Source organism: Chelon labrosus (genome assembly GCF_963514085.1).
Source record: "Chelon labrosus genome assembly, chromosome: 8".
Taxonomy (NCBI): Eukaryota; Metazoa; Chordata; class Actinopteri; order Mugiliformes; family Mugilidae; genus Chelon; species Chelon labrosus.
The window spans coordinates 26,604,798-26,629,895 of NC_140358.1; the positions used below are offsets into that span (position 1 = coordinate 26,604,798).

Genomic DNA, 25,098 nt, shown 5'->3' on the forward strand with positions numbered 1-25,098 from the left:
TCTGATTTTTATCCAAAGAGTACCTTCTGAACTGTGTCAGTTAATTAATGTTTAGAGAAACTGATGGTTAAAAACTGTAGCCTTTGTCCAAAGGTAAAAATCCACATAGCAGCTCATCCAAGATCTGTTTGGTGGTTGATGTGTTGGACTGTTTTTTGCTTTTTCCAGCATTTAAGTGAAGCTATTTTCTCCTGTAGCCGAACTTTCCTACAGTGGTTCACCAATAACTTTTTAAACTCTGTGTTAGTTTTCTGGGAATGCTGCATAAAGTGTGACAAATAACAAATATTCATGAGAGCTATTGAGGAGCGGAAGACACATGTAGCTCTGTTAAAAAATATTCTCAAAGCTGAGTGTGAAGCCAAAGTTCAGTGGTGCCAAATGTGTCTATAAAAACCACACTTGTTGTCACTAATCACACCTCAAACTTAATTTATAGTTTGAGTGTTAGGAGCCAAAGAAAAGCAAGTAATCTGTGACTGCAGCTTGCTCTCGTCTCCTGCCAGCAGGTGGCGACAGACCTATCAGAGAAACCTTTATCTCTTTGAATATACACTATATTGGCAAAAGTATTCACTCATCTGCCCTTACACGCATATGAACTTAAGTGATTCTTAATCCATAGGGTTTAATATGATGACAGCCCACCCTTTGCAGCTAGAACAGCTTCAACTCTTCTTGGAAGGCTTTCCACAAGGTTTAGGAGTGTGTTTATGGGAATTTTTGACCATTCTTCCAGAAGCGCATTTGTGAGGTCAGACACTGTTGTTGGACTAGAAGGTCTAGCTCACAGTCTTCACTCTAATTCATCCCGAAGGTGTTCTATCGGGTTGAGGTCAGGACTCTGTGCAGGCCAGTCAAGTTCTTCCACACCAAACTCACTCATCCATGTCTTTATGAACCTTGCTCTGTGCACTGGTGCTCAGTCATGTTGGAACAGGAAGGGGCTATCCCCAAACTGTACCAAAATCTCTTGGTATGCTGAAGCATTCAGTTCCTTTCACTGGAACTAAGGGGCCAAGCCCAACTCCTGACAAACAACCCCACACCATAATCCCCCCTCCACCAAACTTCACACTTGGCACAATGCAGTCAGACAAGTACCGTTCTCATGGCAACCGCCAAACCCAGATTGGTCCATCTGATTGCCAGATGGAGAAGCGTGATTCATCCCTCCAGAGTCTCCACTGCTCTCGCGTCCAGTGAAGGCGTGCTTTACACCACTGCATCCGAACCTTTGCATTGCGCTTTGTGATGTATGGTTTGGATGCAGCTGCTCGGCCATGGAAACCCATTCCATGAAGCTCTCTACTGTTCTTGAGCTAATCTGAAGGCCACATGAAGTCCGAGTTGGCGACCTCTACGCCCTCTGTCATTTTAATGGGCCTGCTAGCATGTGGCTGGGTTGCCATCGTTCCCAATCGCTTCCACTTTCTTATAATACCACTGACAGTTGACTGTGGAATATTTAGTAGCGAGAAAATTTCACGACTGGACTTGTTGCACCTTGTGGCATCCTATCGCAGTACCGTGCTGGAATTCACTGAGCTCCTGAGAGCAACCCATTCCTTCACAAATGTTTGTAGAAGCAGTCTGCATGCCTAGGTGCTTGATTTTATACACCTGTGGTAGTGGAAGTGATTGGAACACCTGAATTCAATTATTTGGATGGGTGAGTGAATTCTTTTGGCAATATAGTGTATTTGAAATTTGAAATTAATGTTTAGCTTCAGTTTAAGCAACATAAAGACATAGTGGTCGCCTGTATCACTAGATAAATGGTTAATCTTCAAAACCATGTAGGAACGAAGGATTTATGATCCTAAATAATGAGCTAAATAAGAGTTTATGTATTGTAATTGTCAGTTTTTTCATGGATCTGCACCACCTTTTACATGTGATTCAGTTTGTCTCATACTTTTGAGCTTCGAATCCCCAGATTAGTTGAGAAATTAAGTCAAGCAACAGAAAACATATTCAGTTCTTTAAGCAAAAATGCCAAATATTTACTATTTCTAATTTCTCAGTGATAAGAATTGCTTTTATTTGTCATACATGTCAATAAATTGAATAATCTGACAGTAGGCCAGATTTGAAAAAGCTCGACAATCATATAAAGGTTATTTTTCACTGTTTTCTTGCAACATAATTGATATAACTGTGGAAACACACTCAAATTAAAGCTGACAGTACTGATTTATAACTATACTTGAATATGTTTCAGTAAAATGTGTCACTGTCCAAACATTTATGGACCTAACTCAATTCTAATTCATTTCCTATAAATACTGGTTGAGTTTATTTCTGGCGAGCGTCTCGCAGCCACACAAGCCGACTGACTGGGCCTCGCAGATGAAATCAGTGAAGCTCGTTTCCTGTGCAGTGTTATAAAACCAGCGAGCTTATCTGACGCAGTCTCGCAGGAGTCGAGCGAAATGCATCTGTAGTCATTCAGAGGAGAGGATGTTCAAAAATGGCGTTTATTTAAAAATAAAAAGGAACCACCATGCTGACTTCTGCTTCTTTTAACATAAAAGTTGTAGATAGAAAATGGACATTGACACAAAGCGTCCCACAAAATAAATAAATACAACAGAAAAAAAAAAAAAAAAAAACGAAATCCCCATCCCACAGCTACACACCAGATAGCGTAACATCAGAAGGATCACACCAGACTATAAAACGTTTGACATATTCAGCTTAAAATTCAACATATACAGACGTTCACGGCTTGTCCGACCAACACACTGAGTTTGTTTGTTCATATTCACAAATCAAGTCAGTAGTAGCTTTTTAAACACAGGTGATTTTTCTTTTTAAAAAACAGAAACTAAAAGACTTTTTTAATACAATCAATGCCTTCGCTGAAAATCTAATGACGTCTGCAGCTTTTATTTTAATTCATAGTGGTGTTCTGAGCCCCTGAGTCCCTCGTAGGACTTCTAGTGCTTTCCTCCTGCATGTATATATATATATATTCAAATTAATGAAGTAACATTTGTGTTTAGCTTTAGTTCTCTAAAGGAGATATTCTTGGACCAAGTATGGTGTTAGAAAAGGCTGAAAAGATGGAGGAAACATCTCATGTTCAAAGCAAATAAATACGGTTTCTCTTAAATTCACAGATTTCCATGTTGGATTCATCAACAAAAATATAAAATCTGTTGTTAAGGAGTGTTGTTTTACAGTTAAAGCACAAAGCTCACTTAAAAAGCACAAACTGTCAGAACTAAATGTCTGTTTGTGTGAACTTTATGAGCTGTTTCCCCGATTTCCAGTCTTTATACTAAGCGTATTACCTCAAATGTCGCACTTAAGGAAGCGGACATCCATATTTACCAACATAAAAAACTATTCCTGTAAGACGAATAATTAATTTTCTGCATATTTATTAAAAAACAAAACAAAAAAAAAAAAAACATAGACAACTTATTTCAAAATCAAAATGAATCTGGTAGTGGGACAAAATGTGTGAATACTTTAACTGGGAATCCACCGTTCTCCTACTGGGCTCAAGACATAAGGACTAAAACATTATATTCTTATAATGATAGGACACATTTTAAATAAACAAGAGTTTTCAAAGAGATTTGAAAGATTTTTTTTTTGTTACAGAGAGCTCATTTTCAAACGGAAAAAATAAACATAATGTAAAAATCAACTCTCCGATCAACAAACCAGTGTTTTAACGAGACAGCAGAAGCTTAATCCTTTGTTTAGCTATCATTAACGCACTTAAACGTAACAGCGGGCGGCAGGTCCTGCTAATCCTACCTTGAACCAATGCACAGAAAATACAGAACTTTTTTTTTGTTTTTTTTTATCCTGGAAATGCTGGTGTGAGGAAATGCAGCAGCGTGTGCGCCAGATCTGGATCTAATGTGCTTAGTTAGCGCCGAGCACTGCCTCTGGGTTCTTTTACTTTGAAGGAGTCACATTTGAAAGCTTAAAAGGCTGTTAGTGACTGACTGGATTATACGTAGCGCAGGTCTTACGGGGGCTTGGCCAAGTTTCCAACAAGGCTGCTGTCCTCGAGCTAATCCTATGCTAGCTGGCGGCTGCTAGAGGCTTTTCATCTTTCCTTGACCTAACGAGGAGAGGCATACATACGGTGAGGTAAGAGCTATCAGATGCAGAATAATGCGGTGAACGAGCAGCCTGCATCCTCTGTTGGCACCTGGGAAATCACTATGTCAGTTTAATTTGATCTCTGCAGATGTGGTGAGGGAGTCCGAACGAATCCTCACACGCTGCTCCTCAATTTGTGTGATCAGAAATATCTAAACCACGTGTAACAGCTTGGCGGCAGAGAGAAAACAGCCCTGCACTTTCACAAACGCGCTCGTCTACTTGAAAACCTTCACAGCTTAGCGTCGGTCACGTCACGTTAGCCGAAAGCGGACGCAAATCTGCATTATATCAGCTGAAGTTTCACCTTTTCATGGGGCAAAAATAAGAAAATAGACTGTTTAAATCCAATAACATGAAATGGAGGGTGGTTTTCTAGCTGTGTGGTGAAATTTGAGCTCATACTGTGCAGACTAGAAATGCACACCCATCAGTGCTCTTCGTGTAACTTTCATCCTGTCCTTTCGGTCTTAGACATTCATTCTTCTTCTTCTTCACAGATAACAAAAAGGGAGCCGTTCACCAGCCTCAAATGAATGAAGGACACACAGACGCAGACTCACAACACAGAAGTCAGAGCGCAAAACTTAAAAGTCAGCGGTTTCCATCCTACTTGTGTCAGCTCAAAATGATGCAGGCGGTGAAAACAATAAGAATAATAATAAAAAAAACGCAAGTATTGCACTGGTTTGGTGTGAGTCTATGGATGGGTGGTCATCATATAAATAACAACAACGAGAACCAAACAGTAATACCATAATAATAATAATAATCATTGCAATGCTAATAAAAACAGTTCCGACTAAGTTCCCCCTCCCTCCGCTGTTTTACCACTGCTGCCAACTGAAGTCGTCGTTGGATCCGAAGACCAGGAAGAAGCCCAGGATGGTCCCGAAGATGACTATGTTACCCGTTAGCACGAGCGCACACGCCCCCCAGGCAATCTGTAAACCAACGCATCAATAATTCAGGTTAACAAATGGTGCTGCGGAGCTTATTGAGAACAGAATATAAACAGAGAGCTTCGAGTACAGTTTTCAAAACCTTTACTCTGCCTCTGCTCTCTCAGACCTGCTGGGTAGCAGACTTCAGACCCAGTTTCAAATTGGGACGATGTTCTTGACAGATAAGTATATTTTCAAACATCTCAGATTATCTGCTGCCTTTTTAACTCCATGCATCAAAAACTTGACTGAGTTCACTGCTATGTGTCTCAGGTTCTCTAAGGTTCTCAGTCATCAAGGTCATGGTCTAACCAAAAAGAAAAGCTAAAACCAGGCCAATTGAACTTGTTGGGTTTTCACCTGAAATCCTGTAACGACGACATACTCACCTGTAATTGGAGGAATCTGTAAAACACATCTTTCTCCAGTTACAGGGGAGTCTAGCTGTCTTTGCTCTTACATATTCTAATTAGGGCTGTCAAAGTTAGCCTGGTCGTTACCATCCTACGTTTCCGCCCCAAATTTGATTTCGGTCTGCACGTTAGTCTGGCCCAATGTAATAGGAATCTGTCTCCGTAATGGGCGGATGCTTATTTTGAGGTTTAAAATCATTGGAGTTCCCTTAACCAATCAGCAACGTTTGGTAATGACGTATATTGTGCGCCGGAGTTCAGGCTCTTACGCTTACCACTTCCGCTTCCAGTTAAATAAATCAAACTTTTCCCAAAGCCAGTTGGAAGGAGAGCTACGACGTCCTTGCCATTTATAAAATTGACAAGACAAGCCTCTTGTTCCGTGATGCTCTCGAGAGTTGAGACAACTTCGCGGATGGCTTCTAGCGTCTCTTCCTCCGTCGCCATTGTTGCTATGCTGTTGAACTACAGGCTTCGCTGGACTACAAGCAACTCGGCATGCGAGTTCCGCGTCATCACTCAACTGTTCGCTGACTGGCGCGGTTACACGCGAACCGCGGAAGTGCAATTTGGCCAGACTCCGTGCCAGACCGAAATCAAATTTCGGGCGGAAACGTAGGATGGTAACGACCAGGCTATGTCAAAGTCAAAATGTCAACTTGTTTTATGACAGCTCCATTAACACATAGTTTGGGACGAGATGATCAAAGCAACGATAAGTGCAGTCGTAGTTAATAATTTTACCGCAGACAGAGTAATACACCCTGCAGCTTCAAGACTGCCAATGCCATCGGTTGCTCGCTTCAGTCTCTTGAGGAGGGTACAGTTGTCCCTCGCTATAACGCGGTTCACCTTTCGCGGCCTCGCAGTTTCGCGGATTTTTGTAGTGCAATTTTGCATGCTTTTTTTTTTTTTTTTTTTTTACAGCGCGTTGTTTTCTGCGTCCTGATTGGCTAAGGGACTGTAGATCATTGTCAATCAATCTCCACAGAATGCGTTCAGCTTGCCAAATTTACATATACAGTATCTTTGATCGCTGGCAGTGTGACTGAAGTGCGGTATGTTTGCGAGTTTTCTCCCCGACAAAACCCGCAACGTCGACGAAACGTAATATATATAGCAATAAAAATAATACTGTACTTATTTTTCTACGATCGTTTGAACTTTGAGAGCGTTTAAACGAGAGAGAAATGTGAGAAAATGTTAATGCCTGTCTGAGAAAAGTGTATAAAGTGTGTAGTGAGGGGTTTCGCAACCTTAAAACATTTATAATCATTGTAAAAAATAAAGCTGACTACTTCACGGATTTCGCCTATCGCGGATTATTTTTAGAACGTAACTCCCGCGATTAACGAGGGACCACTGTAATGCAGGAAAGGGCGGTACATTTTAATATTTTACTGCAGAAATAATTAAAATAATAAATATAACCATTTTCTATCCTAAAAAAAATTAAAAAGTTAAAAATTATCAAAACACATTAAAAGAAAAATATAGTACTGGTAGACAATGACTGGCGAGTTACAATGGAGAGCGCGTGTAATGGTTGGTTGTGTTAGAGCTTGTTTGAACGCTGAATTCCACGGCGTATATGGATTTGTTATTTTAATTATCTCTGCAGTAAAATTATTACGTATGTTTAAGAGTGTAGAAGGGTTCATAAAGGTTTAAAATACACTTACAACAGTATAAATAATGAAATAAATATGTGGTCGCTACTTCGTGGATTCTCACTTTTCGCGGGGGGAGTCTGGAACGTAAACCCCGCGATAAACGAGTGAACACTGAGAGCCCATAGCATTCTTAGAGACCCAATAGGACTACAAACAGAGCCTCCAAAATGAAAACTGTCCTCCATGCTGGACAATGAGTCCCACCCCCTGCACGGTGACCTGACAGGACAGAGGAGCAGCTTCAGTGGCAGACTGCGTCACCCTCGATGTGTAAAGGAAAGATACAGAAGGCCTTTCCTTCCTGCTGCTGTTAGGCTTCACAACGAGCACTCCTAATATGTGCAATATTATTACACCATAAGGTTGCTAGGTTCTGTTACGTAAGCTGCGTTATTTAAGACAGGGAAGTAAAGTAACCACGTTGCTGCCTGTTGGAGGCTCCTGACCTGCTTCACATCCACATGAAACGCACTAAACGACCTCCAGCGACTTACAACTTCAGCTCTTGCGAAGACAATGGGCAGGCCGAAGGCTGAAATGACGATGCCCGTCGTGAGGAAGATGGCCAGCTCTTTGCAGGCGTTACTGGCAGAGTCCGTGTCGTCGACCACCCTCCGCGAGATGCAGTAAGGGATGGGAGAGAGGATGTAGAAGAAGAGGAGGAACAAAGGCCAGTATTTGCTGCAAGAGACGGACGGGGATGGAAAGAAGAGGGAGAAACAGGGGGAAGTGAACGAGACATAAATACCCACATGCTGTGATGATAAAGGATGCAGTCAAGTGAATTGAAGGATAAAGGAAGACACACAGGCTACACTTCCGTCATGTCTGGACGCTGATATCGACATTCGTTTTTAACATGATCCGATCCACTGTACGCCGATAATACAGTAATATCAATATTTGGTCGGTAATAGAAACTTTAAAAGGATAATGACATTTCCCCATCCATTATACTAATAAGAGCCTTCCTCTTCCTCCTCCTCCTCCTCATTCTACAGAACTGAGTCACCACAGTATAAAGATAAAATGGAAATGAGATTAAATTACATAGAGTAACATCTAAGATTGTATTTGTCTGTCAAACCTTGTCAGGTCTGTTTTGAATAGTCAAATCCAGCTATAAATGAGAGGTATGTTTGTGTTGTGCTGCCATGACACGATATGATACACAGCTTTCAAGCTTGTTTTTAATTTTTTTTTTTTACCTTAGCTGATATTGCGCTTTCATTGCAGTCTGCTTCCAGAAATTTACATCGCTGCCCACACACTAAGATTTGTTTAGCGTACCTGCCTGGCGAGGTTTGTTTAGTCAACCTGTCTAGCTATGAGCATGAGGAACAGCAGCAGAAGTATGGAGGAGGCAAACTCAGCCAAGCAGGGTTTTTGTAAGTTAAAACAAACTGACTGATTGTAACTCCAACTGATGTAAGGAGCAAAAGAAAATCCTGAAACAGACTAATCCTCCAAATTAAAAGTGAAACAAATAAAGTGTGTATTTAAAATTACCCTCAATAACCTAGTGATTTAAACGGTAATGAGAATGAGTCATAGCCTATGTTCAGTGGTATTTATACTTGTGCGCAAGTGTGTCACAAATCCAGTTGATAAGTTGATATTTTGAAGGAGGCAGAAGGAGTAAGAGATGTGGACCAGGAAGTGCATTTTCGACCAATCACAGGTGTCGCTGTCCGTCTGTGTCGCAGCGATGCAAGGCTAAGATTTCCGAGGAGGTGTACGTCAAACTACGGCTTAGGTCCAACGCAGAAGGACGTGGATGTTGACACTTTTTCAATTTTAAATTGGAGCGTGTGTCGCAGTGGTATTTTAAAGTGGCTTAAACTTTAAGCTGCTGCTGCTGCTCTCTACTGATTTTTGTTTATAAAGCGCAACTTTTTAAATAAGTTCTTTACTTATTATTACTATTCTAAGTCTGATATTAACAATTTAGGTAGAAAATAGGACAGTCAGAGTACATTAACACATTGATTTTAACGCTTTCTAACCAATGTGCTTTTCTGTGATTTGACCCTTGGCCCGACTTGTAGTGTTTTGGAAATCAGGAAGCAGAATCACACGTCCCAAAGCAGAAACGGATAAAGAAAAGGGTCTTCCATAAGGCGAGCTCAGGCCCAAAGCCCAATAAGAGGGCTCTCTCAACAACAATTAAGTCACATTTAAGACATTTAAAGATAAGGCCCCAGTTTAGCACTGGAGGGGCCCAGGAGCTCTTTTATGCCCCAAAGCCCCTAAGAAGGATACCGTGGCAATGCTTCTGCAGCTGTTAGAGCTGTAACGCTCTGATGGGGAACCACAAACTTGCACCTGAGCACCAAGTGTGAACCTGACACACACACACACACTGGTTTATGTGGTGTGTGTGACTGTACTCACTCATAAACAGGGAGGGCACATCCAAGCATGAGGAACATGAGGCCGATGGCCCCTCCAAAGGAGAGGCTGATGAGAGCTGGAAGAGAGACAGACAAGCGTGTTGTTACAGCAGTGTATCCGTGTAACCACACACCCGTCAACATCCTCCTCTCGTGGTGGTGGTAGCACTGAGTGCACGGGTGGTAGGCAGCAGGGCCCCCCCACCCCCGGAGGCTGCAGCAGCTCTCATGTGATGAATCAGCTGATTTCACGTGTAACAGCTCCATTAGCTGTCTAAGTCATGCTATAACGGGCGCAGTTAAACCCCGAACAGTCACTGTGGTAGCTTGTTAACCGCAATTAATCCACGCAGCTCAGTTGCTGGAAGCGCAGCATCCCAATCTGCGCCGCCTGAGTTGCTGCTGAAGTTAAGGTGCAGCTAGCATTAGCATTATAACGGTAATTACTACGTTGTTATAAGAATAAAAGGACATGTCATTAAATATGGCAGTATAATACACAATTGTAAGGTTGCAGTGTCTCGTTTAAGAAACGTAAAAATACATTTAATAATATTAACCATGTAGCTGCTGCTTCTACCAAAAGGAGAATATTCGGCTAGCCGATGCTAACAAGTGTAGTGGCCCTGCGGCTAACTACATCAGCGCGACCGTTAGCTAGCTAGACATAACAACAAACGCATCCACGTCTCTGCCACGTTTAGCCACATGTATTATAACTGGACCGGGATTCAGAGGGTTTAGACAGAAAATAATAAAAAGCGGGGAATGCTCACCTTTAATCCCGGCCATTTTTCCTCTGGACAAAAGCTCGACACTACACAGCCCTGACAACACTGCCCCCTCCGCGGCTGCCGAGTGAGTGCGGCTGAACCTCTCCAACCCTGCCCGGTGTGCCGCCTTCAGGTGGCACCCGGAAATGTCGCAACTGCACTTATTCGCGACAGGAACCTTCTATAATGACACATCACACACAAGCGACCAAATAGAAATGATAAAGCTCAACAATTAATTTATCTGTTATCTGATGTTAATTTATAGCCAATTAAGTCATTTATCGAACATAAATGTAAAGTTTTCCCAAGCGTTAGCTTTTGATTCTTTTTTTTTTTTTTTTTAGACTTTTCTGCCATTCTTTATCTTTTGTTATAATAAATGCAGTGCATATTAATTTTTTATTGTTGGTCAAACAACATAAATACTTTAGAGACATTATCTCGGGCTTTAGAGAACTCTGATGGACAGACATTAATCAGCAGGTTTGTGAAGGTTTGCGTGTGCAGTACATTCTGCTTTCTCCGGCTTAGTGGTAGGACGTGAAGGCATCATTCCTATGCGTCAATGCTAAATGAAAAGCGTCAAAATTTTAACTTTTTTATTTACACTGAAATATCATCGTAGTATTATAACTATTTATATAGTTGTTTTAAGTTGACGTTATTATTATTATTATTATTTTAATTTTAATTAATAAATACCGCTGTTGTTCACCCGGAAGTGAACACCTTCGACTTCCGCTAGTCTCCGAGACCATTCGGCGAAGATGGCGAGCGGCGGAGTCTCCGTGGCTTCGCTGTGGACCGAAGTGAACCGCTGCGGACAGAATGGAGACTACAACAGAGCACTCAAAGCTCTCACTAAAAGTAGGTATACGTGTTTGACAACGCTGTTTCTTGAAACCGGCAGCGGAGCGGGGGTCAAGCGGCAGAGAAGGGATGTGTTTCTTCTGGTAACTGTTAGCGGGGCTCACTGGTTGAGCTAGGTCCAGCTGCATAACCAGCTGTTAGCATGTGGCTAAGCTAACAACCGTTACACCGCTAACTGTCAGGTCTAAAAATACTTAACTAGCTCCGTGTATCAAACTACAGCTTACCAACGTATATGAAAGGAATATATCTACACATTAGAAGTTTTGTGCGTGTGTTTTTTGTTAGAGTTAAATAATATTGTGCCTTAAAAATCCCCCGTGGTTTTCTGATCACTGACGTGTCCCTAGCCTGGCAGCTAGCAGCATGATTAGCTAATCAGCTGTCCTGTAGGTTCAGTGGCTTTTTATTTATTATTCATGCCTTCAGACAGTTCAATCACAAATAAACTGTATTCTAATTGTATTGTTGACATGTGCGTTTAAAAAAAAATCTGCATTATTGAATGATTTGCCATCTGTCTGCTTTTGTCTTGTGCCACAGTTTTGCACGAAAACAGGGACGATGTGACGGCCCTGCACTGTAAAGTTGTCTGCCTCGTTCAGAATGGGAGCTTCAAGGAGGCGCTGAATGTCATGAACACATACTCCAAAGTGCTCGGCAGGTAAACGACAAACTGTCACTCACCTGGAGGGTATTCATTTAGATTTAACCTCTCCAGACACAATCACAAAGAAGTAAACAATCATAACTAAATATAAAATAATACCAACAACTGCTATAAATCAAGACATGCCTGACTATTCAAGGTTTTGAAGGCAAGTAGTCAAACCTTAAAATCAGTAGCAGTCTGGATTAGTTGCAGTCTAGTCTGCAGAAGATAAAACATTGTGGTGTACCTTTCCTTGTTTTGCAAATAAAACAAATTTGACCAGGTTAGATATCTAAGTTGGACAGAGCAGGACCTGCACAAGTTGTGGTCAAACAAAAGACTCGGAAATAAAGCCTCTTTTGTGAACATCGTCTACAAACTAATATTTATTTTCTCCTCAGTGAGGTTGTTTTCGAGAAGGCGTACTGCGAGTACCGGCTGAACAGAGTGGAGAGCTCCCTGAAGACCATCGAAAGTGCTGCTGAGCAGACGGACAAGCTGAAGGAGCTGTACGGTCAAGTGGTGAGGCTGTTTGATTTCATTTTTTTTGTAGATTATAGTGAATAATTTCTTCCACAAACAAAGGCAGTTGGACTTGTTGAGGTTTCTTGTGGCCGTTTTATCCAAATAGCTTCTTCAGTTCGGAATGATTGGTGGAGAGTTAAGGGTTTCATTAGGAACAACTGTGGGTGATACTCACTTGAAACTCAGGTTACTATGGTCTGTAAACAACAAGATACTCGCCTGTAATTGTTTAAATTTGTTTGTTTTCCTTTAACAGCTCATTAATTGTAGGAAACTTTCCAAATTCAAAGTGTAAAGTGCGATGAAACCGTTTGTGGACAGACCAAGCTTGTATTTTAACGCATGAAAGTAGTTCTTTTGTTTTCCTTTAAGAAACTTAAAGCTTTTAAAATACTCTTATTTCTCCCTGGCTGGTAGTATTAGCTTGTTCCAACTTCATTTTAAATCCATATTATTATTATTATAATACAGAGAGACACTTGTGATGATCTTTAATTGACTTTGCCCCTTAAAGGCTTATGCATTTTTACCAAGTTACCATATTTTATTAATGAGAGACATCACTGATATACAAATAATTATCATTTTAATAATTTGTAGGATTATTTCTCTATGTTCTCCCAACTAATCCTTCTTTTCGTTACGAGTGTGACTCCGTCCTGAAGTGGCTCTCTCTTCATTTTCCAGTTGTACAGACTGGAGCGCTACGATGAGTGCAAGTCCGTCTACACAGACCTGATCAGGAACTCCCAGGACGAGTACGAGGAGGAGAGGAAGACCAACCTCTCGGCTGTAGTGGCTGCGATGAGTCAGTGGGAGAAGGCTCCTACGGTGAGTTTCCTTCCGCACATTTATTCATATGCTTCTTCATCCCAGCGTCAAATTCAATCGTTTAATATTTTTTCATTTTTCTTCTGTAGGAAGATCTAGGCCTTCCTGAGACGACTTATGAGCTCTGTTACAACGCTGCCTGCGCTCTGATTGGTCAAGGACAGCTCACGGAGGCCTTCAATAAACTACAACAAGCAGAAGGTCAGTCCTTCTACGTTCAGTCTCCTATAACCATCTTCTCTTTTAGTAATTTTTAAAGATGTTTGACATTTACCAATTGCTTTTTTTGACAGAGCTTTGCAGAGTGTCGCTGGCAGATGATTCAGTAAGTCTTGCTTTGTTTTTCTGACAGTGAGAAATAAAAGTCCAACCTAATTAGTCACGTTTCCTGCCTTTGACCCTCTTCATCACCGTCCCTGCTGGTGTGTTTCTTTCAGGATGTGACTGAGGAGGACATCGACTCAGAGCTGGCCGTCATCCATTCTCAGATGGCGTACGTCATGCAGCTACAGGGTCAGACGGACGATGCTCTGAAGCTCTACAACCAGGTCATCAAGCTCAAGTGAGTCGGGGCTTCATCACGGGAAATATTGTCCCCAAACTTTAAATGGACTTTAAGAGAACGTCGTCAACCATTTTGGTTTTAAGCTGATAGTTTATAGCACCATCTAATTTAATTTCAGGCCGTCTGATGTGGGGCTGCTCGCTGTGACTGCCAACAACATCATCACAATAAACAAGGTGAGTGGAAGCTTTAATGAGGTGAGAACAAAACCGTAAACCTCCCACTTTTATATCAGCCTTTTTGACGCTCTCGTCTGTCCCATCAGGACCAAAACGTGTTTGACTCGAAGAAGAAGGTGAAACTGACAAACGCCGAAGGTGTCGAATACAAGCTGGCGAAGAAGCAGCTACAGGCCATCGACTTCAACAAAGCCCTGCTGGCCATGTACACGAACCAGGTGCGGTGAGATCTGGGAGGAGAAGGAACCGTTAGCGGCTCATTTTTCTTTTCCGTTGCTGATTCGCTGGTTTCTTCTTCTTCTTCTCGACAGGCCGACCAGTGCAGGAAACTGACGTCCAGTCTTCAGTCGCAGAATCCGGGTCACCCGCGGCCGGTCCTCATCCAGGTGGCTCAGCTGTGCAGGGAGAAGCAGCACAGCAAGGCCATAGAGCTGCTGCAAGTATGAATCACATCCTCCACCTTCTGTTTGATTGCGTAGAGAAATGAACCAACTTTTACTCTTAGTTTGGCTAAAAATCAGTATTAGATCCTTTTATGTAAGCATGCTGTGATAAATAAATAAATGACTTTTCTTTTGCGTTCCAGCAATACTCAGATCAAAACCCAGAGAGTGCGTCTGGCATCAAACTGACAATGGCACAACTCTATTTAGTACAAGGTAAAGACACGTTCAGACTCTCTGAGGACATCGCAGCATTTGTAGAAGTTAAAGTTTGCAGGTTCCAGCTATAAACACACGGATATCTTGTCAAATGGAAGCTTATTTTAGTGTTTGCCTTAGTGGTTTGTTCAGTTTTTGCAGTCAAAATGTTTAGAAAAAAAGAAGTTAAAAGGAAATAATGTGACATTTTTATGTTGATTTTATTTCTTAAATGTGAATTTAGCAGTTTTGTTTGATAATCTGATGTTTAAACTGTTCTGTTTTCGGTTTACAGGTCATGTAACAAAAGCCTGTGATGTCCTGAGGTCTATTGAAGAGTTCAAGCACAAATCGGGGATGGTAAGACTTAAAATGAGAAAGCTATGTTATGCGGAACCTTTACACAGCTGTACTGTGTTATCGGACTATTTTCTAAACTGTGTTGTTGCCTCTTCAGGTTTCAGCTCTGGTCACGATGTACTCTCACGAAGAAGACATCGACAGCGCCATCGATATTTTCAAACAAGCTATCGAGCATTACCAGTCTGAACAGGTTTGTGCCGCGCGCTTTCCTTCCACAAAAATCTGATCTAGTTCTTCATTTAAACTCAGGTTCTTCATAATTCCTGACATGTAATCTTTGTGAACATTCCCTGTCGTAGCCAAGTTAGGATTATTACTTTAATTTTAAGAATGTGAAACGCCAGTACATCAGACGTTTCCATTGTTTCTTTTCTCCTCGACAGCCTGGATCTGCTGCACACTTGGCTCTGGTACGAGAAGCTGCAAATTTCAAACTGAAGTACGGACGGAAAAAAGAAGCAATCAGTGATCTGGAGCAGCTGTGGAAGTGAGTTACATCCCCGCAAAACACTCGGCCTGCTCAACATGTGTGACGCCTCTTGGGTTTAGTTAAACTACAGCTTGTCTCACAGCTGCCTCTTTCTGCCAAGACGATGTCGAGTAGCTCGAGTATTCATCAAGCTCTTTAACTGCTCGACAGACAAATTTCTATTTAACAAAATAGTCAAGTGTGCAATCTGTGACTATGGGTGCAACTTAGCTTTTCTCTTGCAGGATTTGTTGGAGTTCTTTCTTTGACAATAATTGAACATGTTTGTTCTTTACACAGACAAAACACAAAAGACATCCACACACTGGCACAACTCATCTCTGCGTATTCTCTGGTGGACACGGACAAAGCCAAATCGTATCCTTACACCTAATTCATGGAAAACTACACCTGTTTTAGAACTTGATTGATTGTTTCAGACGTTTTCTAACAGAATAAATAAGGGACAGTCTCTGATTTTAGCTTCTCAGACTTGATAATTTGATGCTTTTCTGTCAGATACTTGAATGTTTTTGAGTTTTGGATTCATACTTTGATAAAGCGAAGAAACATGTGCCATATTACAGCGCTAGAAGACCAGAATCTGCTCTGTTTTTGATTTGTTAACTGCAGAAGCATGCTATAAAGTTGAGTCCTTAGCATTCCTCTGCAGCCTCAGCAAACACCTACCGTCTGCAGACACCATGTCCTTCAACTTGGACGTGGACGAGCTGGAGAACTCCCACGGAGCGTCGTCAGTCAGGAAAAAAGCTGCTAAAGTCGTAGGAGAAAACCTTCCCAAAGAGTCGGGGTAAACCCTCGTTCCTCTCACACATTTTCTGCTTTTAAATCAAACCTTTTTCTTTTTTTGTGTTGAAGACGTACTTACAGGATGATTCTTTTTGTTTCTGCCTTTTCTTCACAGACAAGTCGAGATCAAAAAGAAGAAGAAGAAAAAGAAAGGTGCGTCTGTGTTTCACCCGCGGATCTGTTAGTGCTAGTGCCCCCAGCCTTGGTCGTAGATTGCTCACGCCACTCGTCTGATTTTTTTCTTCTCAGGTAAACTTCCCAAGAACTGCGACCCCAAAGCGACGCCCGACCCGGAGAGGTGGATGCCCATGAAGGAGCGCACGTACTACAGAGGCAAGAAGAAGGGGAAGAAGAAGGAGCAAATAGGAAAAGGAACACAGGGAGCGATGGCGGGAGCTTCGGCCGAGCTGTGAGTAAAACTCCACAGAGGGCCCTGTTCATATGGCACCTGCAGCTTTACACCTGAATGCCAAACATTACACCTTGACGGAAATGTTTGGTGGTTTAGACTTCTAGCTACGTAGACAGCCCAGACCCTAACGCCGTAGCCGGGACGTGCACCTCCCCAAAAATATAACAGCGACGCAGACCGCAAGAGCCGTGATTGGTCCGACATCTTTCTAATGTCTGCGGATTTAAAGATGTTGGAATAAAAACAACATTAAAGGAGGAATCACTCCTGTCTGTGTTTGAGTTTTCTGACCTCCGTCTCTCTTCCTCTTCTTCAGGGACGCCAGTAAAACAGCCAGCAGCCCCCCGACCTCCCCGAGACCGGGCTCAGCGTCCGGCTCGTCCACGGCCCCCGCCAGTAGCGTGGTGCCCCCGCGACAGCAGAAACCTGCGGCGTCGGGGGCCACGCGAAAGAAGACGACACAGAAGAAGAAGAAGGGAGGCAAAGGAGGCTGGTAGTCGGAAGAAACACACGAAGAAGAGGACCGTCATTTGATTTTCTTTTTTTTTTTTTTTTTCTGTTTGTATCATTTATTCGAAGCCAAAATCTCCCGTCGCTCTTCTTCAAGATTAATTTGATATTTTATAAAATACAGGAGAAGGAATATTAAAAGGACAGTTCCACTAAAAGCAATCGATGTTGCTCCACAGAAGCAATGTTTTTGTTTTTAACCGGGTTACATAAACTGCTGGTTAATATTTGTTCGTTAAATGTGTAATGAACGTTGGTCTTTATTGTACGCCTCTTTTACTGTATCACAACTCATTTTACTGTCTCACATCATATCGTAGGAAACAAATGAATTTAATGTTCAGTCCGAGAGAATCATGTCTGTCCTAATATTCCCTCTGTGGGGAACTCACATGTTCATTTATACATTAAAAGACTAAACCCGTTGTTGCTGCCTTATTGTTTTTTAATATTCGTAACCAATAAGTGCAGTTTATAGCTGCACCAACTGCTTTTGTGGAGTAACTTTAACGTTTGATTTTAGTGGAGTTGTCCTTTTTTTTTTTATTATTATTTAGGCCCGAGTATGTCCTGTTATTTTCAGTCAGCTGCAGAGGAGTAAAAGATATTTATTTTTGAAATCTCAGTGTTACTCTGAATTCAAGCAAAATGATTTAAATTTTGTCAGATGCGTGTTTTGGAAAGACACTATTTTGGCCAGACAGATGTCCTGTTTCTTTTTTTGTTTTTTTGTTTTTTTTTTAGTCTAAATAAAACTCTGAACAGCGACTTGCCTCCTGTGTTTCCTGTGATTAAATTATTAAAATGGTGTTTTTAGAGGAGAGTTACTTGCTTTATTTTTCTCATTTTCTCTAAAAATCTTAAATATCTCCTTTTACGGCTGATTTTCTCAGTATATCAGCCCAAATATCTACTATCAAGATATTTATTACTAAAATTATTATATTATTAAAAATAATCATATTTCTGTTTCAATCAATTAAATTGTAATATTTATAAATGCCATTTAAAAACAAATAAAATTAAGAAAACTTTTAAAAATTCCCTATAAATGAACAATAAGAAAATGTGAAAATCTACAGAAGATAAACACTTGAGTTGATATTTTTGTTTTTGCAAATAAATCTTTTCACTTAAATATTTAAATGTGAAATAAAATAATTTTACGAAATAAATGGAAAAATACGGAACCAACTTTGCAGTTTGTGCATTAGTGCAAAATTAAGATTTATTTATTTAAAAGTTATTTTATTTATGCCACTTTTTAAGCCCCTTTGGAAGCCTCGGTTGGTTCCTCCTGCCGCTAGTTGGCGCTGTTGTTTCGCAATTCGCCAACAATGAGCTGCACCTGCTTTGAGCTCGGCCACTAAACACCTGACAGTCACTTTGGGGACTTTCTCAGTTGGACACCATGCCTCGCTTGCCGCCTGTTTATGAAGATTTCTTCTACAGCCCTCTGACTGAGGACGTGGAGGAACTCCTTGCTCGCTTCCAGCAGACAGACTCTGTGAGGTACGAGGACTTTTCAGCCGTTTGGAGGGACATGGGCTTCTCAGACATCTTCGTGGGCATCAACAGCATGACCGAGATGAAGAGGTTCTGCAAAATATGCATGACCACGGCCTTGAAGTACTTCCTGCCTCCGTACAGCTACCAGATTCGAGTGGGAGGCCTGTATCTGATGTTTGGCTTTTACCAAACTCAGCTCGCCAGCCCACCTGTGACCGTGAGACTCCCCCTGAAGGACTGGCCTCACGTTCAGACCTTCCTCAGGGACACTGTGGACTCTGGCCACCTGGATGTGGTGTACATATACCAGAAGCTCGTCGCAGACAAAGCCTTCCACTACACGGCCATGCTGCATTTTCTCACCTTCCAAAAGCAGCGGAAACCAAAGAAGGAGGCCGTGTGTGCAGAGTTTCTGGGCAGGACGACCGCGGTGCACGAGCTAGTCTCTGCAAATATCTTGGAGGAGGTGACCAACATCCAGAGCCACTACGAGAAGCTGAAGGAGTCCACTGTGGAGGTGGGCGCCCAGGTCGCCATGACCCACCGAGACTTCGCTTCCCGCCTGAAAGACTGCATGTCGGAGTTCATCGCGTGGCAGCAGAAGACTTTCTCCTCATCGCAGGTCAAGAAGAGCACTGGAGCTGTGGAGGATGAGGATGAGGAGGAGGAAGAAGAGGACAAGGAGAAGCCAGACGAAGAGGAGTCCAGCAGCAGAAGAGCCAGGCTCTTGTCCTCCATCAAGCAGAAGAGCTACACCAGCTACAAGGAGGCGTCCAAGTCCAGGAGACACCGGCAGGCCGAGACGGTGGAGGCGCACAGCTCGGGGCCGGAGCAGGAGGCTTCAAGTCTGCGGAGGAGGAGGCCCACCTCTCTGCGGGCTCGCACCTGGAAGAGCCTCGGGGTGACGGAGGAGGACAACAACCTGCAGGCCTGGCTGCTGAGCGCCCCCGAGCAGCAGGAGAAGGTGCCGGTGAGGAGGGTCCACAACACTCCACCCTTCAAACCCTGAGTTTATTAAGATCTCCACAGTTACTGTATTAATATTTAACAGGAGGCATTTGTTAATAAAGTTATCAATAAATATTTATGTTTCTGACACATCGTCTCTTCAGAATTTCTTATTTATTAATTTATTTAAAGAAAAGTTTGTCTTCAAAAGTCAAACCTGTTGCTGCTTGTGGGAAATAAATAAAAAACATTGGGGGATAATGTCGCCACCTCGCGGCCAAACGGTGGAACTGCACCAACACGGCCGCGCACTTCAGCCGGAAATATCGTTCTGAGAAGTTCCTCCGGTGCTTCCTGTCTCTTAATCCACTTGTTGAAGACAAGAAGAGGAGGAGGAGGGCCTTGAGGCGCACACGGAACTTTTAATATTCACCAGACCTCCTATAATGCCGGAGACAGACGGCTAAACAGCGCCCAGACACAACAGCAGCAGCAAAGCCCGGCGGTCGAGCAAGCACCATGGTCGGTCTGAGGGAAGCCGGCGTCCTCTGCGCCTCCGTGTCCCTGGCGGGGGGAGTCGCTTATCTTATCTGGAAACACTCGTCCTCCTCCGGGGAGCAGCAGCAGCAGCAGCAGCAGCAGCAGAAGAAGAAGAAGAAGGAGGAGGTGAAGAAGGAGGTGAAGAAGAAGGAGGAGGTGAAGGAGGAGCCCGTGGTTGCAAATGTAGTAGCCCAAGAAACATCAAAGGTAAAGTTTTCTGAACACACCTGTATGAAAATTATTATAAAGTTACTCCTGAAATGCACGAAATATTAATATTTAATATATAATTAAATAATAATGCACCACGAAATATGTTCAAAATGCTAAAAATAACACTTAAAATGTTAAAATATATTTATAGCAGATGTTTAGACATGTTCTGTGAGGGTGTTGCTGTGGCATTCTGGGAAATGTAGGCCATTCACTGTAAACACTGTTATTGAAAGCAGTTAATTTAATCTGGATCTAAACTACTGTCATCATTATGGATTTTTTATTTATTTAGATTAATTGATCTACGTGAATACAAAATGTGACATCTTTAAAAGTTTGTAACTAAAAATGCTTTTAAAACTCAAAAATAATGACCAAAAAAATTATATTTTAGGATATTTTAAACTCAAATTAATATATTTACACTTATTATATTTTAAAAGAACACCATATAGCCATTATACTTAAGATATTTCTCAATATCTGAGAAGCTAAATGTTTTTTTTACTGCATGACAGCAATAATAATAAACTTAATTTACATATTTACTTATTTTAAGATATTCTTACCAAATATTTAAAGTTAAAACCACAATTAAAACAGAATAACGCGGCTAAAATCAGATAAATAAATAGAAATTGATGAGAACAAGGAAGCTGTGGCACCAAAACAAGAACTGGAAGTCTAATAAATGGCTTTTATAAGAAAAGATATGTGGTCAGAAAGGATTTAAAACATGTTAACCCTTCAGCTGGTTAGATTTAAAAGACGACAGCCTCAGATTCTTTATTCAGGGGAGTTCAGAGCCGACTCTTTGTGTAGATTTTTAAACAATGAGTGATGATGTTTAAGGAAAAGAAAGATGCTCTCCAGCTTGACAAATATTATTATTATCTGATAATTAGAATAGTTGCAGATGAATTAGTTTGTGCACTAATCCACTTTGCGTTTGTTCCCGTGCTCTATAAATAAACATCTTTTTAAGTAGTGGCATGATACTGAAATCTGCTTTAACGTCGAGGTCTGTGTTGCCGTCTCAGCCCGTGGAGCAAGCAGGGACTCAGGTTCTGGTTCTGGGTCTGGAGGGGGCCGGTAAGACCAGCCTGCTGCACTGCTTGTCCACCGGCAGCCTGGAGCAGGACATGGAGCCCACGCAGGGCTTCAACGCCGTCTCCATCAACAGGGACGACATGCACATCGAGTTTCTAGAGAGTAAGTCTGAACGTCGTCCTGCAGGTTTTTGTGCAGAACGGATTAATTTTCTACTAGTGTACCTAATGAAGTGGCATGTGAGTGTATATAGTGTTAAATTACATTCTGTGCGTTGATTAAATGTCTTAAAAATCCAATAAACCAATGAAGTGCTGAGTTTAAGCTGTGCGTCATATGTCTTTATTTCTTTTTGTCCGTCAGTCGGAGGTAAGGACGATCTGCGTCCGTACTGGGACAGGTACATGTCCAAAGCTCTGCTGCTGGTGTTTGTGGTCGACTGCTCCGACCCCGAGCGCTTCCCGGTCGCTAGGAAACATCTACACGAGCTGCTGGCCTCCCGCCCCCTCCTGCCTTTAATGGTGTTGGCCAACAAACGGGTGAGCGTGACAGGAAAACACTCAACGAAGGGTTTACAACAAAGGCCATCTGGCTTCTGGTCCTCCAACGAGAGAGAGAGAGTGTGTGTGTTTGGATTTGAACGCTTTAGTCCAGTCATTTAAATAAATATCGACAAACAAGCTTCAACTGTTATATTATAACAATTTCAGAGTTGGAAAGATTTGAAATTAAACAATTTTGTTAGTCTTTCTAGGAATCTTGAGCTTTTTTTCCTTAAAAACTCAAATATAATGGGCGGGCAATTCCCTTATAATTAGTACCACTTTGCATTAGACCTTCCTGGAAATATCAAGTAATCTTTTAGTAAATGCAAATTTGGATTACATTGCAGTGTCTTCCTAGATTACAGTAACTCAAGAGAACAGGGAAACACAACGTGGTTGGATTAGAAATCAAAAAAGGAACCAAACGCAGCAACTGTTACTGGTCTCAAATGTGTTTTCCTCGTCCACGTCTCTCATTTACATTTACTACATCCAGTATTTAGACTTAGATAAGCTTTATTGATCCACAAGGGTATATTGCTGGGTCACAGTAGCTTAGTTGCACATAAAAAACACAAGAGAAAGAATAAATAAAATAAAGGTAAATATAATAGTATAAGCAAAAATGTACAGAATTAGCATATGAACAAATGTACAAGAAATCGAGAAGAATATATATATTATATACATAGGAATGGTAAGGTGAAATAGTGTCCATCAACATGAATAAAATTGTTGTTGTTATCTTGTTGTTGTCCAGCTGGAAAGAGTAGGGGATGAATGACGTCCTGTATCATTCACTGTGGGAGTGGAGCTGGATCAATCTGTTGGAGAATGTGCTCCAGTGTCCCTCTATTGTTTGGTGTAGTGGATGAGATGGATTGTCCATGATGGAGAGAAGTTTGTCCAGTGTCCTCCTGTCCCTCACTGAGACAAACTCACTGCCAAGAACATGTCCAGCCTTTCGGATCAATATGTCGATCCTACTAATGTCCTTTCTGCTGGTGCTGCTCCCCCAACAAACCACAGCAAAGTACAGACTGGTAGAAAATTCATTAAAAGACTTGAGCTTCCTCAGAGTCTACTCAGGTACTTCTTGTCTACAACATCATATCAGAGGTGTAAAGAGTGAACAGAAGTAGTTTCAACTCCAGCAACTTCCCATCATCAGTCTTTCAACTAGTATTTTAGCTGCATTGTGTTTTTGACCCAAATTCAAACGTTAAAAGTAGTGAAAACATAACTGTTCTCTCTCCGTTACTGAAAATGACGACCCTTCACAGGAAGAAGCGGTTACAGAAAATGAATGATTGAATGATCCTTTGGGCCTAAGCATTGCTGCAGGCCATGTACACCTTTTTATAGAAGTGGTTCTGCAGGATAATATTCTCTGGTTCGGAAATTGTTTGAGGAACGCAACAACGAGTTCAAGGTGTTGACTAGGCTTTGAAATTCCAATCCAGCATCTGTGGGATGCTCTGGACAAACAAGTCCACCTCTCAACTTGTAGGTCTTCAAGGATCTGCTGCTAATGTCTTTGTGCTAGATACCGCAGCACACATTTAGAGGTCTAGAGGAGTCAGGGCTGTTTTTGGTGGCGAAATAATTTTGTGGCTGATCACTGTGTACTCATCCAGGATGTGAAAATCCATTCATTTGTTTTATGATCGTACCTCATGTGTCTCCTCATGGCCGTCTTCTCTGTCCAGGATCTTCCAAGTTCCTGTTCCATCACCGACATCCACGACGCTCTGTCTCTGTCCGGAGTCGGAGACCGCAAGCTGTTCCTCATCGGGACGCACGTGAAGAAGGGCGAGGCGGAGCTGAGCTCGGGCGTCCAGGACGCTCGGGACCTGATCATCCAGATGGTTTCTGACAGCAGATGAAACTGATGAATGCTCTCGTCGTGTTTCGGTTCCAGTTTGATGGTTTCTTCGCACTCCTTCACTTTACTGTTTTCACTACACCTGGCTGGCTGAAACTCTTTATTTGTAAGTTGGTACATTATAGTTGGGATAAAAAAAAAAAAAAAAAAAAAACATCACTGTTTTTCCGTTAAAAAAAACAAAACAGCCATTTTAATATTGTTTATTTTGTATGGAGTCAGTGATGTTACACTTCATGGGACCGTTACTGTGAGTTTTAAAGCTTTCTCAGACAGATTTACAAAACATTTTGATACCTGATTTATGACAATTAAGACTACACTGGTAAATAGATGATCATTTTCAGGGACTGAAATTTTATAAATAAAACATTATCAGTATGCAGGTTGGCAATTTGATCGCAGTTGCATCTTTCTGCCATTAGAGGTCACCACATGTGCAAACTGTTGAAGTTGTACATTAAGCAGGAAGACCGTTTCAATTATTGATCTAAAAACTTTTAAAAATTAAAACAGATTTACAGCAGATATCTAAAACATCTGTTTATGTAAGCATGTAAAGTAGAAACAAGGGCTCTTTTTGTTCCAATAAACAGCTGTTTTATTGCTGATGTATTATTAACAGGGCCTCTACTTACCACATCAACACCGTTCTTGCGTTGGATTACGGTTTTAAAAACACATTTTTATGCTACAAGTTCACTGTTACCTTCGTTTGGGTGTGTTTTGCCTTAATCTTTTGGAAGGGACTTTGCTTTACCTTAAAAAATGGACTGTAATCTGGATATATTTTTATTTTCTTGATGTCTTTTTGAGTGAATAAGTTTGATTGCTTCTCTGTGAACCGTAGGCCTTTATATTTAAAATTTGTGAGGAATGTAAAGGTTTCAAAAAGCACAAGCACCCCAAAAAAATAATATTTTTCGCATACCAAAAACAACATACAGTATTGTACGAACAGTTTATGTCTTATATGTTGTTTCACACTTAAATAAAAGTGTTTATTTTAAAATACCTGTGTGTTTTTGTGGTAATTTTAGAGGTTAAACTTTTTGATCTTTCAGTTTTTGGCAGCGATTAACATGCCGCTACCTTTGTGGCCTACGTGTTTTGAATCCAAAGTTTTCCAGAAGTCGCCGCCACAGCCAACCTCAACATATCGGTTTCCTTTTAACATCCTGTTTCGGAAGTCTTGGGTCAGTGAGATGGATGGATAAACCACTCTGACTCCAGTTTCAAGGAGTTTCAGGT

General features: G+C 41.6%; 4 protein-coding genes across 4 annotated transcripts; 3 read left to right on the forward strand and 1 right to left on the reverse strand.

The window, feature by feature from the left end:
- Positions 1 to 2,466: 2,466 nt before the first annotated feature.
- Positions 2,467 to 10,452, reverse strand: LOC311492268 (leptin receptor overlapping transcript-like 1). Its single transcript, XM_084550504.1, has 4 exons — positions 10,328 to 10,452; positions 9,553 to 9,628; positions 7,653 to 7,839; positions 2,467 to 5,072 (listed from the first exon to the last, which is right to left on the reverse strand). The coding sequence occupies exons 1-4, from the start codon at positions 10,341 to 10,343 to the stop codon at positions 4,956 to 4,958; spliced, it is 396 nt and encodes a 131-aa protein (XP_084406630.1). The 5' UTR covers positions 10,344 to 10,452; the 3' UTR covers positions 2,467 to 4,955.
- A 636-nt stretch (positions 10,453 to 11,088) lies between these two features.
- Positions 11,089 to 17,922, forward strand: srp72 (signal recognition particle 72). Its single transcript, XM_084549565.1, has 19 exons — positions 11,089 to 11,194; positions 11,741 to 11,861; positions 12,251 to 12,371; positions 13,062 to 13,205; positions 13,295 to 13,406; positions 13,499 to 13,530; positions 13,643 to 13,767; positions 13,889 to 13,946; positions 14,036 to 14,167; positions 14,261 to 14,389; positions 14,536 to 14,608; positions 14,886 to 14,950; positions 15,048 to 15,143; positions 15,337 to 15,440; positions 15,723 to 15,800; positions 16,096 to 16,233; positions 16,348 to 16,385; positions 16,482 to 16,641; positions 16,961 to 17,922. The coding sequence occupies exons 1-19, from the start codon at positions 11,095 to 11,097 to the stop codon at positions 17,139 to 17,141; spliced, it is 2,007 nt and encodes a 668-aa protein (XP_084405691.1). The 5' UTR covers positions 11,089 to 11,094; the 3' UTR covers positions 17,142 to 17,922.
- A 510-nt stretch (positions 17,923 to 18,432) lies between these two features.
- On the forward strand, positions 18,433 to 19,746 carry LOC311492288 (snRNA-activating protein complex subunit 1-like). Its single transcript, XM_084550524.1, has one exon. The coding sequence runs from the start codon at positions 18,566 to 18,568 to the stop codon at positions 19,670 to 19,672; it is 1,107 nt and encodes a 368-aa protein (XP_084406650.1). The 5' UTR covers positions 18,433 to 18,565; the 3' UTR covers positions 19,673 to 19,746.
- Positions 19,747 to 19,971: 225 nt separating this feature from the next.
- arl9 (ADP-ribosylation factor-like 9) lies at positions 19,972 to 24,861 on the forward strand. The gene is made up of 4 exons (XM_084549715.1): positions 19,972 to 20,358; positions 21,408 to 21,579; positions 21,781 to 21,956; positions 23,672 to 24,861. The coding sequence occupies exons 1-4, from the start codon at positions 20,131 to 20,133 to the stop codon at positions 23,846 to 23,848; spliced, it is 753 nt and encodes a 250-aa protein (XP_084405841.1). The 5' UTR covers positions 19,972 to 20,130; the 3' UTR covers positions 23,849 to 24,861.
- The last annotated feature ends 237 nt before the right edge of the window (positions 24,862 to 25,098 follow it).